This window comes from Manis javanica, chromosome 15, assembly GCF_040802235.1.
Source record: "Manis javanica isolate MJ-LG chromosome 15, MJ_LKY, whole genome shotgun sequence".
Lineage (NCBI taxonomy): Eukaryota > Metazoa > Chordata > Mammalia > Pholidota > Manidae > Manis > Manis javanica.
In genome coordinates this window covers 16,238,512-16,256,305 of record NC_133170.1, presented here as the reverse complement: position 1 = coordinate 16,256,305, position 17,794 = coordinate 16,238,512, and the positions used below count along the sequence as shown (strand labels likewise).

Below are 17,794 nucleotides of genomic sequence, written 5' to 3'. Positions count from 1 at the left end.
CAAAAGTCTAGCAGCCTTGACACTGTGCAGGACAGGGTCGACAGGGTAAATTAGGGCAAAGCCAAAGCTCTGCTTCAGTACTACAAGGAACCTGGCAGGGACAGACTAGCCTCAGAACCTAACTCTCCACCCACTCCTTCCTGGCCTAGGGCAGTGGGCTACAACCTAGGGGGACCTCAACTCCCAGTGCTGCTTCACCTCTGGTAAGGAAACTAAAACACAGACAAGTCCAAAACTTTGCAACCATTCTACATATATTTAACGCCACAGTCATAACTAAAACCAAGTGTCTAACCATGACTCAATGCTTTTTCCACTTCAACTGTATGCTGCCCCACTCTTATCTTTCTCAAATGTTATCTAGCACAGGAACATTTTCAGCCTCCTAAAGGCCACTGTAGACTTCACTTTCTTTTATTTTTCTTCCCAGGTTTATTGAGATATAACTGCCATAAAACATTGTGTAAGTTTAAAGTGTACAATATGATGATTTGATACACACATATATTGTGAAACATTAACTACAATAAGGTTAGTTAACACACCCTCTGCTCACATAATTAGTTGTTATGGTGAGAACATTAAAGCTCGACTTCCACAGCAACTTTCAAGTATACAATATAGTATTGTTAACTACCATCACTGTGCTGTACCTTTGATTCCAGGAGTTTATTTAATAACTGGAAGTTTGTACTCTCTGACCAGAGTCTCCCCGTTTTCCTCCATTCCTCAGCCCCTGGCACCCACCAGTCTGTTCTCTGTTTCTATGAGTTCAATGTTTTCATAGTCCACATATAAGAGATTCAGTCGCTTTTTTATTGGTCTATTCAGATTTTCTATTTCTTCCAGATTCCGTCTTGGCAGCTTATTTTTTCCAGGAATTTACCCATTTGTCCATTTTTTTAGCATATAATTGCTCATAATAGTCTTTTCATTCTTCTTGTCTCTTTTAACAGTTTTCGACTTACAGTTTATTTTATGTGATGTAAGAACAGCTATCTCTCCTCTCTTTTGGTTTCCAGGTGTAGTACTTTTTTTTCTATTCCTTCACCTTGAACTTCTGTGTGTCCTAGAATCTAAAGTGAGTCTCTTATAGGCTGATTTTGGTTGGGTCTTTACTCTCTCCCTACATTTTGTGTTTTTGATGTCAGAATTTATATCTCTTTATATCACATATCCATTAACTAATACTGCAATTATAGCTATTTTAATAATTTTTTTCTTTAACATTTACACTACAGTTGGGTGTAACACACTACCACCTTATAATATTAGAGTATTCTGAATCTGACTATATACTTACTTTAACCAATATGTTGTATATTTTCATATTTTCCTATTGCTAATGAACACCTTTTCATTTCAGCTTTAAGAGCTCCTTTCAGCATTTCTTTTAAGGCAGGTCTAGTGGTGAAGAACTCCCTCTCGTGACTGTTTGGGAAAGTCTTTATCTCACCTTCATTTCTGAAGGACAGCTTTGTTGAGTAATGTATTCTTGGTTGGCAGGGATTTTTTTCTTTCCTTCAGCACCTGTGTCATTCCACTCTCTCCTAGTTGTAGAGTTTCTGCTGAGAAATCTTGATTGCTCCATGGTGGTTCTCTTTCATGAGAAAAAAATTCTTGTCTTGCTGATTTTAAAATTCTGTTTTTCTTTGGTTTTAGTCAGTTTTATTATAAGATGTCTTGAAAAAGGTTATTTTGGATTGAAGTTATGGGACAACCTATTACTTCATGAACTTGGATTTCCAAATCCCTCCCTAAATTTGGGAAGTTCTTAAATAAAGTTTCTGCTCCTTTCTTCCTCTCCTCTCCTTCTGGGATTCCAATGATGCATACATTATTTCTTAATGGTGCTACATAAGTCCCATAGCTTTCTTCATTCCTCTTCATTATTATATTTTTTGCTCCTCCAATTGGGTAGTTTCAAATAATCTGTTTTTGAGATTATTTATTCTGCTTGGTCCAGTCTTCTTCTGCTCTTTATCAAATTCTTAAGCCATTGTATTCTTTAACTCCAGAATTTCTGTTTGGTTTCTTTTTTATGTTTGTTTTTTTTAAATCTCTGTTAAACTTCTCGTTTTGGTTTTTGTATTGTTTTGCTGAGATCATTAAATTGGTGTTCTGTGTTCTACTGTAATTTTCCATGCATCTTTAAAATAATTATGTTGAATTTTATTGAGCAATTCACGTATCTCCATTTCTTTGGGGTCAGTTACTATAAGTATGGCATGATCCTTTGGTAGTGTAATATTTCCTTCTTTGTGATCCCTGAAGCCTTGCATAAGTGTATGTGCACAGGGAGAAGCAGTCACTTCCTCCAGACTTTATGGGATGATTTCCATACAGAAACATATTCACCAGCAAGTGGGAGCACACTGGAGCATGCTGTGACCCTGGGTCTAGTGATGCAAGGTACCAAGTGCAGGGTCAAGTGGCAGATCCCAGTTTAGGGAGATGTCATATCTCTTCAACTCAGGGAACTGGGGTCCACAGCATCAACTATGCGGTCCTTTAGCAAGTGCTATGACAGCTCTGCAGTGGTGACAATGGCTGTTTGTGCCTCCACATCCTTCAGCTAGGGACCAGTGCAGGCAGTGGTTGTTTGCCAGAGCTGGTGCTATGCTATGCACACACACAGCTGTGGGGGAAGGTGCTTGTGTAGTGTCAGAGGGTGGCTGCAGATAAATATATAGTGGTGGGGAGGACAGGGCCAGCAGCAAAGCTCACTAGTGTCTGGGTGGGGTGTGATTAACACTGGTCCTTTGTGCAGTGTTCCAAAGGTCTGGGGAAGCTGGTTGCTCACCTCCTTCCCCTTCCAGGCAAGGGATCTCTAGCTGGGGATTTCCCTCTTGGTGCTGATCAGTGCAGGCCTGGAAGATGGCATGATGTAAGCAAAATGAAGCTCTTCTCCCTTCCTTTTTTGTGTGTTATTCTCAGTTTCTTTGTTCCACTGTAATCCTGAAATTTCTTAGGTGGATTCTTAAGCTCTCCTAGATCTGTTTTTGTTTCTGGATAGCTTTCTAACTGTTGATCTTTGTAGGGAGAGGGAGGCTAAGATCTCCTCTTTTGCCAACTTGGTGACCCCCCCAGGACTTTGTTTTCTGTAGAATAATGCTACTCTGCCTGCTCTCCTCAGACAACTCTATGGAGTTGATTTGAATTAATGATTTTAATCATTGAAAGACTGAGCACTCGATGGAAGGAGTTTTGATTTCTGTATTCCTGTTTTCTGACTTGACTTCCTCTTAGAAATGGAAAACATGACATACCTTCATTAGTTCTTAGGAGTTTTCTATAAAATATATAATACCTAATATCAAAGTGCTGAAGCTGGTACATTCTTGATAGTTTTTTAAGTTTTAGGATCAAGTTTTACATACAAACCCTCCCTCCAATTGCCAAAATCACTATTCTTTTCCTACACCTCTATTGACTTTTACATATTTTATGCCTTTTGTCTTTGAACTTTAAGATGGTAATGAAGTAAAATGATGATGTAATAAAGACTGAGAAGATAGCTACTGTAAAATGTATTGGTATGTTTTTAACATTGTTTTTGTGTTGTATGACTAGTTATTCAATTCAACAGTTTTCAGGACAAATAGGAAGGGAAAGTCAATATTTGTGAAAATAATTTTGAACAGTGAAGCCAGAAGAATCTCTGTTCAACTCACATCTATTCCACCTAAGCATAGACAAAGCTGGAGCAGTAAAATATGCTTAGGAAAGTAAAACACAGAAGTTTGGGGTGAAAGACAACCCCATCTATTACTAATATATGTCATTAGTTCCAAAAGCAATTCTCTACAAGATTTTGTATATTTAACATTTCTTGATATTAGTATTCATCATTACCTACTTATGAATCCCTTCGCAACTCATATCTTGAATGAAGAGTAGTTTGGTATAATGAATAGTCTTTGAGAGGTTTGGTTAATTTGTCACGGATTTCTTTGGAGTTTTAAAGTCTTCAAATATGTTTATAGTCTATAAGGTTACACAAAGTTAATAAGGCTAACATCTGAAATGGCTTTTTAAATTATGTCAACAGTAATTCTTTTTAAACCATGCTGCTATAGAATCATAGACAAAGCAGAATCTGTGATACATGTGCTGAAGTTAATAGAAGTTTTCTCACCCAATTTTAAACAAATATTTTTTCTTTCCAGACAGTGCCTCTCAACAGTAATAAAAAAATATGAATTTCACCTGAAATACCTACTGAACACCCAGGTATTAACATTTGTTACTTCATCTATCAATTCAACAAGAATTTATGAAACATCTACTCTTTTTCTAAAACTTTTCAAGTAGCTGAATAAGCAGAGGCTTTACACTTGAGCAGTTTCCGTCCTGTCATGGCAAAACAGACAAGTAAATAGATGTGTGTGATGAAGTGCCATTGGTACTGTGAAAGACCTTTGTGTATACAGGACACGTAAAAGAGGGTTATCAATTTTATTTATTTAATCTGAATGTTGAAAAACAAGTTAGTATGCTAGCCAGATAAGCGGTATGGTGAAGGAAGGTGGGGAGTAGGGATAACTTTCAGCAAAGAATAACATGAATAGAAACAGTTAAGAAACAGCTTGATGTGATTATAAAACTGTATGTAGTTTGGAATGGCTACAATTTGGGTTCAAGGTGAGAGCCTGGAAAGTGACCAGATGGAAGGGGCAAACAGGGGCCATGTTACATAGGATCTTATGGCCATTTTATGAACAATTTAATGATTTCCTAATTTATCAGCTGATAATATGGGGCCATTGTACAGGGCAGTAAAATGGCAGATGGGTGGTTAGAGGATCATTTCATTAGCCCAAAGAGATGATGAGGGCATTGACAAAAGCTATGCTATAGGGATGGCTAGGAGTGGATGGCCTCATAACACATGAAAAATGTGCATTTTACAAGAATTAGTGAAAGACTATGAGTAACAAAGTAACAGGGAGTTTAGAATTCCTATAGATTCTTCGCTGCTGACTGACTGCATGGAGACATCAATTCACTAGAAGAGTGAAGAGAGGAGAAGCTAGTTTGACAGGGGAAAATGATGGATTCAGTACAAGACTACTACGTTTTGGTCACCAACTTGGTATCCAAGTTGTGGTCACCATTAGGCAGATCATTTCTTATAGCCTGTTCTTCCAGGGAAGGGTTAATCTTCCATCGATAAAACATCATATAATTACAGAAATTTGTATAGGTAAAAGAATATTTTTAAAACAAGTGAGGACTTATCTTTTCCATTAAATAACTGACTCCTTACACATATAATCAGATACAGATCTCAAATAACTATTCCTAAAATTAATGAACAGTAAAGGATCCTGAAAATAATAAGTTGTATTTCTTGATGTGGATTCCAAACTCATACGTGAATTCCATGTAAATATTTAAAGACATAGTGCTGACAAATACGTGATTCATATTCCTTCCCCAAGAGTGATCCTCTCACTCTAATTCCATTTTTTATTTCTTGAGCCTGGCCTGAATCTGGAAGTTTAAAATGTGGAGTGTGAAAAGAATTCACAATCAGATTGTTTTGAGTCTTATAAAAGTGTCATAATTAGTATTTCTTTCCACTTGCTTCTTCACCTTTATGATAGCTGTTCTTCTCTAGTGCAGAATTTGACACTTGCCAGGTATCCAGGGCAGACTGACTTCTAGATCATTTATGTCTCTTGACTATGTCGAGAGATATTTTTGAGGTTATGGAACCTACTTAAGGATGATTTTTAATTATCTAAGTGTCTTATGGATCATGGATGGATGTCTTTTTACACACATGTGCACGCACAGATTAAGAATCTATGACAATTCTTAATTTTCAAACATAAAAGCTCTAATACATTACTCATATACGAAGCCTCCAATATTTTCACTTTGAAAGAAACTATTGACCATTGTAAATTTTTGCAATATGACTTGAAACTTGGCAAAACATCAAGGAAATACTGTCTTCACATTATAACTGGAAAATAGTTACAATCACCCACATTTGAATTATTTTGTAAATAGGCCACAGTGTCTGTGATTTTCCAGAAAAACTCTATCCAAAACAATGAGCTTTTTAAATGAGACTTTTCCTATGATGCATTAATATCTGAGAAGTGAGGACAGACTGTGATATTATCAATTCACAATTTTGTACTTTCTATTTATTTGACAAGTGCTTTATGCAGCATTTCATCAACGTCAAAAACATTATCAATTTGAAAAATTGTTTCTTCATATTTTCCAAACTTGGATTATTACACAATTTTGAAAAAATAACAAATTTACAGGATGAATAAATATGACACAAATATTATTGAATAATACGGATAATTTCAATTTCCAAATTTTTTTTTTCTCAGCAATGGTTCTTTAACATATTTTAGACTTGACTTACCTCAGATTGGGCATCCTATTATGTTTGTTAAATTGCTAGTTTTTTAAGTAGTTTACATAGAGCTTTTTTTCCTTTGGACCATTTCCCCCTCTCTTCTGTTCTACTAATACCCTGAAAGGTAAGGAATATTTTTTCTCTTCAGTCTATATTCTCTATTTATCTCTAACATTTCAGAGAAATTAAGAGTAGAAAAAGAGAAAGAATTTTCCCCTAAGGTATTACTTAACACTTGATTAATGCAAATTACTGAACTATTGACTCACTGGATCAAGAGGAACGGAGGTCAGAACTACACTCTGAAGTTGCTGATGGAAAAGACAGCATATTTACATAAATAATGTACACATAGTGGTATATATACAGAGCAAAGCAGTGTAAAATCAGATTCAATCTTGGTAAAATAATCAACTTCTGATTCAAAGTTGTTTTTTTCTAATAGCCCCTAATGTATTGTCTCCAAAAATTTTATTAAGATGCCAAGGACCTTTAGAGATCTTTAGAGAAAGTTAGCGATCCCTACCTCTGATAAGAAACTTATATTAGAATCAAGTAACTGGTGAACTAAATGTAAACCCGATAGATCTGGATTGAGAAAAATCTGCCATGTTTCAAAATGTGGTTTGGCTTCATGAAATATTTACTGATCTGAAAAGAGCTAAAAACCACCATACCCTTAGCCATCTAGCCCCTGATGCAGAGACAGTACCAACTAGATGACCAGAAGAATATAGCATCATCTCTATTTCAGGTGCAAGTAACCGAGGAAAAGGCCGAATAATACTTACCTCATACTTTCCTCTCCCCAAGACGAAAATCCAACAGTATTTAGCCTCTAGACAGTGGCTTAAAATTCTATATATAAGTGACAGAAAGGGGGTAACATAGGGAGTTCATAATATATATTTAGCTTTATTAAAACTGAAGCTCTCTTAGTAATGAGATCTATTGCTGATTTTCAGAAGTTCCAATTTCAAACTTAATTTAGACAAAGTAGCAGTAAAGATAGAATTTAGGAACAGAGGTTCCAAAGTCAGATAGATGTATATATCAGCCCTCCACCACTATGGACACTTTTATTCAGCCTTCCTAGAGTTCCTATTATTCATCACTAGAGTATAATAAAATATAATATTTTAAGATTAATGAAATGGTGTAAGTCACATGCTTAATATAATATGGTGGCTGGAATATAACATATGTTCAAGTAAATATAAGTACAAGTGCTATTGTATTGTTATTAAAGTTTTTAACACTATTAATAAAGCAGATGTATAAGATCCTGAAGAAAAATGTCACAAAACTGATTTGTATTCACACTAGAACATAAAAAGTGGGAAAGGACCAAAAAATCATAAGAAGAAAATAGAATAAATGAATAGGTAACAAGGACCAGTTGAAAGGTCACAAAAGGAGAAAGAAAAGGAGACAAAGGAGATAAAGTCAGGTCACAGGGAAAATAAACATAATTGCAGAATTGGAACTTACCTTAGCAAAAATAAAGGCCATACAGAAACTACTAAAAGTAAAACCTATTGTGTATAAAACACTCTAGACTTGAAGAAGAAAAAAGTGAAAAAGTAAAGCAGACCTTCAATAAGGAAGATAGTCACTAGCCAACGTAATTTGTATTCCTAGTGAGACAGAAATCACTGAAGGGCTTTGTCAAAGGAATAGCATGATCTGAAATTTTACTTGGGATTTGTACAGTGAATTATTAATACGTGAACATATAATAATGTACATACAAACTAAAGAGTAATAATTAGCAGGCCCTCTATTAAAAGTTGAGGAGCAAAATTTTGCTAGTATCATAGGATCAGCCCATGTGCCACTTTGTATTTTCTTCTATATAACAGGTATTCTTTGGTGTAGTTTTTTGCAGCTCCACTTTGTCATTTCAGTACCAAAATAAGCACACATTAGCAATATAAAGTTTAGGTTTCCTTTTTAATGTCTACCTAATGAAATCAAACTATGTGTACATTTTGAGCCCTGTATCTTCTACTCAATATTGTTTTTGATATTTACCCACCTTGTTCCATGTGGGTTTTTTTCATTACTGTATAGTACTCAATTGAACGAGTGAACCTCAGTTTATTTATCTATTTACTGTTGATATATAATTGAGCTAATATCAAGGATTTTCCTGTTATATACAAGGTCATAGACTTATAAGGTATTACCAGACACTTTTTTGAAAGGACCATACACATTTCACAATATGTTTTCATTTCCCTGACTACTAACAAATTCATAATTCATTTCTCTTTTTAAATGTAACATCAAACTGTCATCTCTTATAATTCACATATTCAAATTTTTTCTCCATTCCTTTATCTTTTTCAAGTAGATTCTTGGAAGTTATTTATATATTTACTCTTCCTTTGGTAATGTGTATTACAATCTTATGACAGCTGGTGGCTTGTCTTTCACTTTCATATTGATATCTTATTTATTAAATCAACTTTCTCAAATTTTATATAAAATACACTCATGTTACTGTATAGTTTGACTAGTTTTGTAAATGCATATACTGTGCAATTACCCCAGAAATCAAGACATAAAATATTTCCATTACATCAAAAAGTGCCTGAGTGCCTCTTTGCCATAAATCCCTCCCACCCTAGACATCATGCAAACATAGCTTGACTTTTTCTAATTGTGGATTTTTTTTGTCTTCATCTCTGGTAGAATTTTACCAGAAGTGACAGAACAGAATCTTTACCTTGTTGTTAATCTTACGGAGAAAGATACAGTCTTTCACCATTGAGAATGAAGTTATGTGAAGGTTATGTAGTTAAGATATGAAGTTAGTTGCCCTTTGCCAGTTGAGGAAGTTTCGTTCCACTAACAATCTCCTAAGAGTTTATATCATGAATGAGTGATGAATTTTGTCAAATGATTTTCCTATCTTTATACAAGTTATATAGTGATTCTTAAGTATTCTTTCCAAAATTGAAAAATATCTTTGCATTTATTGGGATAAAACACACTTTGTGAGGATTTAGACCCTTTTCATGTTGGCTTGTTAGCTAATATTTTGTTAAGGATATTTATTTTTATGAGGGACATTAGTTCATGTTTTTATTTTCTTGTAATGCTGTGGTTTGATTTTGATACTGAAGTAATGCTAGCCTTGTAAAATAAACTGAGAAGTGTTTTCTCTCACTCTGTATTCTGAAAGAATTTGAGTAGATTTGGTTTTACTTCTTCCTTAAATATTTGATAAAATTCACCAATGCTATATAATCTGTTGAGAGCTTTCCTTATAGGAAGGTTTTTAATAACTTCAACTTCTTTAATTGACACACAACTACTCAAATTTTAAAGCCATGAATTTCCCTCTAAATTTTAGTGGCACCTCACAAATTTTGATAAGTTGACCATTATCTCTTTAAATATCTCTCTGCACCCTTATTTTTCCAGAACTCCAATTATATATGACTTTTTCTTTTGCATGTTCATCTGTGTGTTCTGATTTTTCTTACCACTGTTTTCTCTTTTTGTGTTTCAGTTCATTTATTTTGACCTATATTCAGTTCCATTGATACTTTCCTTAGGTGTGTTCAATCTGCTAATGAGCCCCTGGAAGGAATTCTCCATCGATAATGTATTATAGAAATATATATTCTTATATTTCTACCATTCTATTTGACTCTATTGTATCATTTCCATCACTCTGCTGAAATTCTCCAACTGTTTATGCATATTGTTTTCCACTAGACCCTGTAACATGTTAATTATAGTTATTTTAAAGTATTTGTCTGATTGTTCTAACATCCAAGTAATTTATGTAGTTTTGTTTCATCTACTGACATCTTTTCTGTATGGATCCTATTTTTGACTGAATGCTAAACATTATGTGGAGAACAGTAGAGACTGAGCTAAATTGTATTCCTACATGAAAACGGGCACTGCTCTTCTTTTATTGTGTTATTAGTATGTAGGATTGATACAATCTAGACAATGTGTGAGCTTTATTTGTGTTTTGTGATTGCTATTACCATCAGTGCCCTTCAGGCTTCAAATTGCCTTGGTTAGCTACTATTGCCTGTACTAACAATGGGGCCTGTGGTACCAGAGTTTCTGTTTTTTTTTCTCAGTGTACCTGCTTCACCCTCTGCTTTCTATAATCCCTGCTTTCCTATGCCAGAGAGACAGTCCCTCCCAGTATGTTTGTCTCTCCCCAGGCAGTATTCTATTCTTGTGTATTACTCAAAATGGGCTCATTTTTATAGTTGGGTAAAGGAAGTTCTGTGCTGTAATGCTCAATGACAGCTTTAGGCATATCGTGTTCTTAAGCCTCAAGACTGGAACTTTCTGAGAATTCCTGCCCTGCCACATGACAGTCAAACTATGCTTTGTATCTGCAGTTACTCTTTTACAGGAAAGAGTTTTCTGTTCCTCCTCCCCGTGGTGTCTGAGCTCCGACTGATGTCCATAGAGGATGGACTCAAGATGGGGTTTCCTATCCCTTCCCCAGGAGCAAACAGTTTTTGCAAAAGGATCATCAGCTGGGTCTACCTTTCCCCCAGAGGCAGGCTGCTTTTCTTTCTCTCCCATTCCACCAAAAGGAAGAGACTTTTTGCCTGGAATCACGGTAACAGAGAGTTTTCTGCCCCTCCTACTATGTCATTTTTCTAGTTCCATCAACCAGTAGCTTAAGCCTATTGCTTCTTATGAGAGAAGGCTCCACAGAAGTGGGCAAGCCTTTGTGCCTGTCTCCCACAAACAGCTGTTACATACTGCACCCCTGAAAAGGCCTTCAGTTTTCTGCTTGGCCTTTAATATATACCCTGAACATGTGTCCATGGAAAACAACTTGCATAATGACTGTTTTGGACTTGTAGAAATTCCAAATTGGCATGATAGCTCACGCGTGGCCTTCAGAATTGGTTAAAATTTTAGCTGATTTATTCTTACCCTCCTATCTACCTCCTTCTCCTGTGTTCTGCCAAAGGCCAAAGCCTATGTGCTCCATCTCTCTTGGAGGAGCCTATTGATCATACTTTGGTATATCAGTATACTTGATCACCTTGCGACCTCAAATCAGGAAAAAATATGATTTTGTATATTATCTGCCTTTTTTCATTGTTACAATGGGACCAAAGTTCTATATTTTAAGCTAAAATGGAACTCCAAATGCTATTTTAAATCTTGAAAGAACAGTTTATAATAACAATAACTACTGAACCTGGGATGAAGATAATTCCAAATTCTCAGTTTGCATCCAAACTCATTAGTTGAATTGGAAATTTTCAGTATGTAAACAGAACTAGAAATTCACTAAGTTTATATAAAAGATGGAAAATGACAAGCTGTTACATCACCATTTAAACATGTATTACTTTGATTTCCATCCACAGCTAAATGGAAGTGGAGAGGTAACCTTAAGCTGTTCTGTTTTGTCTTCCAGAAAGATGCAGAGGAGCAAGGTTTGACACCACTGTCTTCCAACATTCAAAATAGTTTTAAGGTATGCTGAATATCTAAAGTATTACAATGCTGCTCCTTCAGAGGCTATGATACATCAAATATTTCCTAAGACGACCTTGGAATATAGCAATAAAATAACATCATAGCATTATTTATCAGTTTTCATTAACCTAAAGAGTTACAGAGTTAAGAAAGAATTTAGATATGGTTCAGTTCAAACTCCCATAAAATGCAAACATCTCTTCTAAACATTACTGATTGCTTTCATACTGGTAATGCAGAGAAATTCTCTACTAACGGAGATTTTTAAATAAATAATTTTTGCAAAGATTTTTCTCATATTGAACCAAAAGGAGTTTTTCTAAATTTACAACCATTTGTTCTAATTTATCATTCCAGAGATACTTACAGTAAATAGAATCCCCTTTTTCCTTCAAAAGCCATCAAATACTTGAAAAATTGTTATCATGTTTCCCTTTTCTTTTTTTTCCAAGCTAAAATGTCCTAGTACTATCCATTACCTTTACTTGTGATCATTAAACTGTAGTGTTAAGGCTCAAGTCTCAGCACTCTGTGTGCTCCACCTGTGACTCAAACTTCTTCCCCCATCATCTAAATACTGATGTTCTGAAATGTTAAATGCCCAGCTTTCAATTTTGTTCCCCTTCTATTTATATTCTCTTTCTGGACAATTATATCCAATTCTTGGCCAGGTATCTATGTAAATAATGCCCACATATAGATTTGATATTTCTTGAAATCAGGTACTAATCCTATTGTGTTTTATGTTTGTAGAGTCTTGCACATAGTGAATTGGCCATCACAGGATTTGTCCATTTTAGGCTGATTATTCCCTTCTTAGCAGGGTGTGTGTGTGTGTGTGTTTATTTGTGTGTACATGCATGCACATTTCTGAGGTTAGAAAAAAATGTTTCTATACCATAGTTTTGCATTTGCTTCTGCCTGGCTCTAAAATAGTCACAATACTTTTTGCACAATTTTTAGCACAAATTCCTGCTATCAGTAGAGTGCATTAACCCAACACCCACACGCAATGCAGTTTCTCTGGTCATCGTTTTCGGAACTCAGAGCCCTGTCATGGAGAGAGGCTTCCTCAAAAGTTGTATTGGTCAGTAGATATTGCTTTTCCTTCTTCCATTTTTGTAGATGACAGTCTATTCGGTGCTAGGGGTTTACTCATGGGTCTCAGCTCCTGATCTAACCCCATACCCTACCTCTACCAACTCATTTATGTCTAAAGTTTCAGCACTTGTCCCACTGTGAGCAGTAAACACCACTCTATAAGCCTAAGGGCCTAATTCTAGTCTGATTTTTCCACCAGGCCATTGCAGCATCAAAGCTAAAGCTAATGTTCTGGCTTTAAGTTATCTCTTCAAATTTCTGTCAACCAGAAATGTATCCTATCTGTTTTGGTATAAGCTGTGCATTTACATTTTTCTTAGAGTCCTTCTAGTGTTTACAGGAGCCCGTGCTGTGTGTGTGTGTGTGTATTTTCTCAGTCCAACAGTTGCTGCAGCTAGAACCCCATAGCATTTCTCAATATCCCAATATTAGAAGGCTATGTCTACTCAGTTGGAAGCTCAAGCCATGCATATCAAAAACTATATGCACCACAACCCCACCAAAAGCTTTCCCATTTTGCCTGTGTTTCCTGCTATCCTTGATGGCACCCTAACTTCTTGGTTTCCCAAGAATGAAATTTTGGAATCATTTAAATTCAGCCGTTGTATTGGTCCTCACATCCAGTTAATCACCAAGTTATTTTTACTATTGCAATATTTCACAAAACATATTCTAGCAATCTCAGTAATTCATGAGTGTAATGAGTAAAATATTTATCTTTCAGAATTTTTGTGAAGATTAAATGAAATAAATAGATGAGACAAGAAGCACTGCATGATTAGAGTAAGAGATGGAATAAATTAGTTACTGAGTAATCCAAGTCAATCCAGCATTTGCACTTTAATTAGTAGTATTTTGTGGATTTCCACAAATTCACATGTCCCGTATCTACTTAGAATGTATGAATGAAAACTAAACATAGCACAATACATACCCTTCTCAGTTTTTATGACTTTTAAATTTTCACTTTATTAGCTGTCTGGGTATGAAAATGTCTGTTTTCTCTTACAAATTGAAAAATTTGAATAGATAAAAAATTAGTTTACAAAAAAGAACTAATTTAGCTTTAGCCCTTATTCTCTGTATTTTATCTTACCATTACAATAATCCTAGAATAATTATTGATTGCTCCAATTTTACAGAACAGGGAACTTAGACCCACAGAAGTTAAATGATTTGATCATGGTTACAGGTAGAAATGGAGAAGAATCAGGATTTCAACAAATAATCTGACTGTTGAGATGAAAATAGAGTCTACTATATTGTTCTGAATAAGTACATTAAAAACATATTAATATGGGTTGCTCTCTTTGGGAAGTCCAATCTGTCAAGTCCAGTCTCAACTGTGGTACCCAAAACTAAACTCCAGTTCAGATTACATACTTGGAAATTTTGTGGGACTCTTAACTTTTTAGTTATGGAGAGTATATGTCTTTCACTCTAATTTAATGATGAATTAGATCTTTTGGCAGCCATGTCGTACTATTGACTCATATTGAATTCACACAAAAATAAAACAACTGATTTCTTTCCATATGAATTACTCATAAATTTTTCTTTTTCATTTTATAATTGAATAGTTGTAATTTCTTCATCTGTGAAAGACTTAAAATGTATCCCAATTAAATTGCATCTTTTTACTTTCCATCTACAGCAAAATGTGGATAAAATCATTGAAGAAGTTAAAAATATATGCAGTGTTCTAGGGTGTGTGGAGACCAAACAAATTACAGACGCTGTAAATGAATTAAATCTACTTCTTCAGAGAAAAGTAAAGGTAAATATACTCATTTATTACACAGTAATTATTTTAAACCTGAGTTCAATAATTAATTAAGCAGAGTGAAAAACTTTTGACTAACTAGTATGTGTTTGTGTGTGTGTGTGTGTGTGTACATATTTCAATCACTTGGGAGTAATGGAAACTTGATACTATTATACCAAAAAGATTTAAAGTAAAAGGAAATTTGTTATACCTTTGAAGTTTGTAACTACAGTAATCTTTCAAATGAGACTGAAATCAGTCCTACAGTTCTACCTAGATGAAGGTGCCTACAAAATAATATTCACAAACAATTATTCATACACTATTATTGGCTCTCAGGGGCACCAATACATGCAGGTATAAGTGTCCACACTTGTGAGGACAAACACATATTCAGGAAAGATCAATTTTTGTGATATTTTGTGATTGCAATGCACACTTCTCCTATGATCCCACATCCTATAATGATTTCCTGTAAAAAATGAATAATATGTGACTTTTTAAAAAAAATTCAAAAGTCTGATGTAGAATTATTGTGATTTGTGATTATTGCCTAAGAAAAAGACTAGGAAATCTGGCCATGATGAATCAATTCAATCTTCTTAGTAGTTCAGTAAATGATAAATCAAAAAGATTTGTGCATTGAAATAAAAAAGTTTCATTTATATATTACTCCATTTAATTTACTATTTTATTTCAATTCATATTGACAGCAATAACATGAGATTGATATTTTAATGTTCATTTTATTATTAAAATATGATGCTTAGAATGCTTGGGTGAAGAGAATTAGATTAGTAAGTGGCAAAATAGAGATTTGAACCCAGGCCTCTATACCACTCCAGTATATGCAAAATTTCATAAGAGAGAATTATATGCATTTCTTATCCACATGGAAAGGAACAACAGAGATTATATTACCTTGAATATGCCAGTCTGATTATTTGGAAAGTGCACAATTATATAAATCATTGTGCTTACTGTTTCAGACAGGTAATGGAAAAAAATCAGTAATTTCTTAATGTAGGATTTCCTTTTTCAGCAATATATTTTTCTGTGTGTGATTTTGATAGTAATAATGACTATAGAAATTTAAATACCTTATTTACATTATACAAACACTGACAATGATGACTCTGAGGAAGAATGGAGTCACACCACCAAAACATTTTTAAGATATCATGTATTAAAAACTAAAAGCACAAAGCAATGAATAAATCAAATCTAAACAATATAATCAATAAATTACAAAATTCAAAGTCTGAGATCGATATGTGTTTATTTCCTTAAAGTTTCCCTAATCGGGAAATACCTACTTTTGTGCCTTCTAATTATAGAAGGACTGACAAAACTAGTCTCCAAAACTGTTTCTCTATATAGAAATTAAAATCCACAGTCTTCACAAATGATAAGGTAGGAAATCTGATGTGATAACATTTCATCTGAACATATTTTTCCATTCTGTGTCAGAATGGGAAAACTATAGTATAGACTTGAAAAGCCTATCACCAATGTGGTTTGAAAATAAATATTTTATACTCAAAATATTTGGGAATTAAATGGTGCTAAGAAGAACCTCCCAATAGCTGAAGTTAAGTCAGGATCAGAAGGTATGAGAATTAATTAACAGCAAGCAAGTAGTTTCTCTTAGATTATCACGTTTTGGAGACATTACAAGCACCTACAGCTGATGATAAAATGCAAAGAGCTTAGGGTCATGCGAACATGATTTAAATTCAATCTATCACTTTCTAGCTGTCATCATTTGGAAAATTAATTCACATCTCTGATTTCAGTTTTCCTTATCTCTAGAACACAAAAATAAAACATAATTTGCAGGTTTAAAGGACCCAGGTGTTATTCAAGTCATTAACAGTATTGGAGATAATGGTGATGGTGCTGGCTGTAGTTTTTCAGAATCTTTCCCACATGGCCAAGATGAAAATTTTAATTTATACAAGCATACCACTTTGGTCCCCATTATCTCAGGGCCATTGTTTATGACAAGCCTCATGACAAATGTGAGCTTTTGCCAGTGGAGTAGACAAGATGTATGCATGTCAACATAAGTCTTTCCATTTGTTAAGACCATTGTTGTTCAATTTTTAAGGACTACACTCAGGAATCAGAAGAAACAAACAACTGATCAAAGAATAAGGAAAATCAAATTTTAGCAGGAAGCACTTTAAGTGATACTAAAGTATGACTAGACATAAAAAGCTTTATCTTTAAAACATTCATTTTTCTGAAACTCCCTGAAAGAAGAAATGTCAAACTTTCAATATAGCTGAAGCCAAATGAATCCTTCAAGGAGAAATTGAGTATCTCCTAGGAAAGCTATGAATAATTATAATTCTCAAGAAAAGCTCATATTCACATTTCATATTTCTTATATATTTAGAGTACTAAATCATATGTGATTATTTATGCACAGAAATGAAGAAAAGAGTTCACAATTATCAGTCTTTTTTAAATATATGGCAATGGCCAAAACAGATTGTTCAATTATCCCTTAATGAACAGATTCTTATTCTGAGCACACTTTAAAAATTCACTTATCCTACATCAATCTTCATTCAAATTTTCTGTTCATTTCTTTTTCCATTCTGTCTTAACTAGGAGCCCACCTATATAAGAATGGCTGTAAAAAGTAAATGCATTTTACAGAATTTATGCAGTCACTGCAGTTAACAAAGCCAACGTAGTTCAGTCTATCCACCTACCACAAACCTACGATTAAAGAAATACTGAGAAATAAGAGTCTTCTGCCAAAAAACTCAAATTTGAGAAGCTTTCCTTTTTCTTGGCTGCATTTTTGGTCAACTTGCAAGAGACTGTTTCCTGCCATACAGGAAAGTAGTTAGGTATTCATTAAATATAAGACTTGGCAAGATGAAGAATTACATCACAAATGTGCTTGTACTCCAGTTCATGCTCCCACTCAGCACTGGAAACAATTCTCCATCCTTCAAAATTATATTCCGGAAGTTCACATAATATATTTCCATTAAATGTTCACACAATAAATGAATCACAAAGTGAAAAACAAGGTCTTA

At 34.4% G+C, this 17,794-nt stretch overlaps 1 protein-coding gene across 8 annotated transcripts in view; it reads left to right on the top strand.

Moving 5' to 3' along the window:
* Positions 1-17,794, top strand: part of PIK3C2G (phosphatidylinositol-4-phosphate 3-kinase catalytic subunit type 2 gamma) — a 319,871-nt gene that overhangs the window by 63,396 nt on the left and 238,681 nt on the right. For 5 of the 8 annotated variants that reach the window (XR_012125937.1, XM_073223866.1, XM_073223865.1 and 2 more), the window contains 3 exons: positions 4,170-4,233; positions 11,811-11,870; positions 14,628-14,750. Coding sequence is in view for 7 of the 8 variants with exons in the window: in XM_073223866.1 (XP_073079967.1) it covers positions 4,170-4,233; positions 11,811-11,870; positions 14,628-14,750 (247 nt within the window). In the remaining variant the exon portion in view is untranslated. Of the gene's footprint in view, positions 1-4,169; positions 4,234-9,608; positions 10,995-11,810; positions 11,871-14,627; positions 14,751-17,794 lie in introns of those variants that run through there. The other 3 variants (XM_073223870.1, XM_073223867.1, XM_073223871.1) reach the window with 2 other exon arrangements.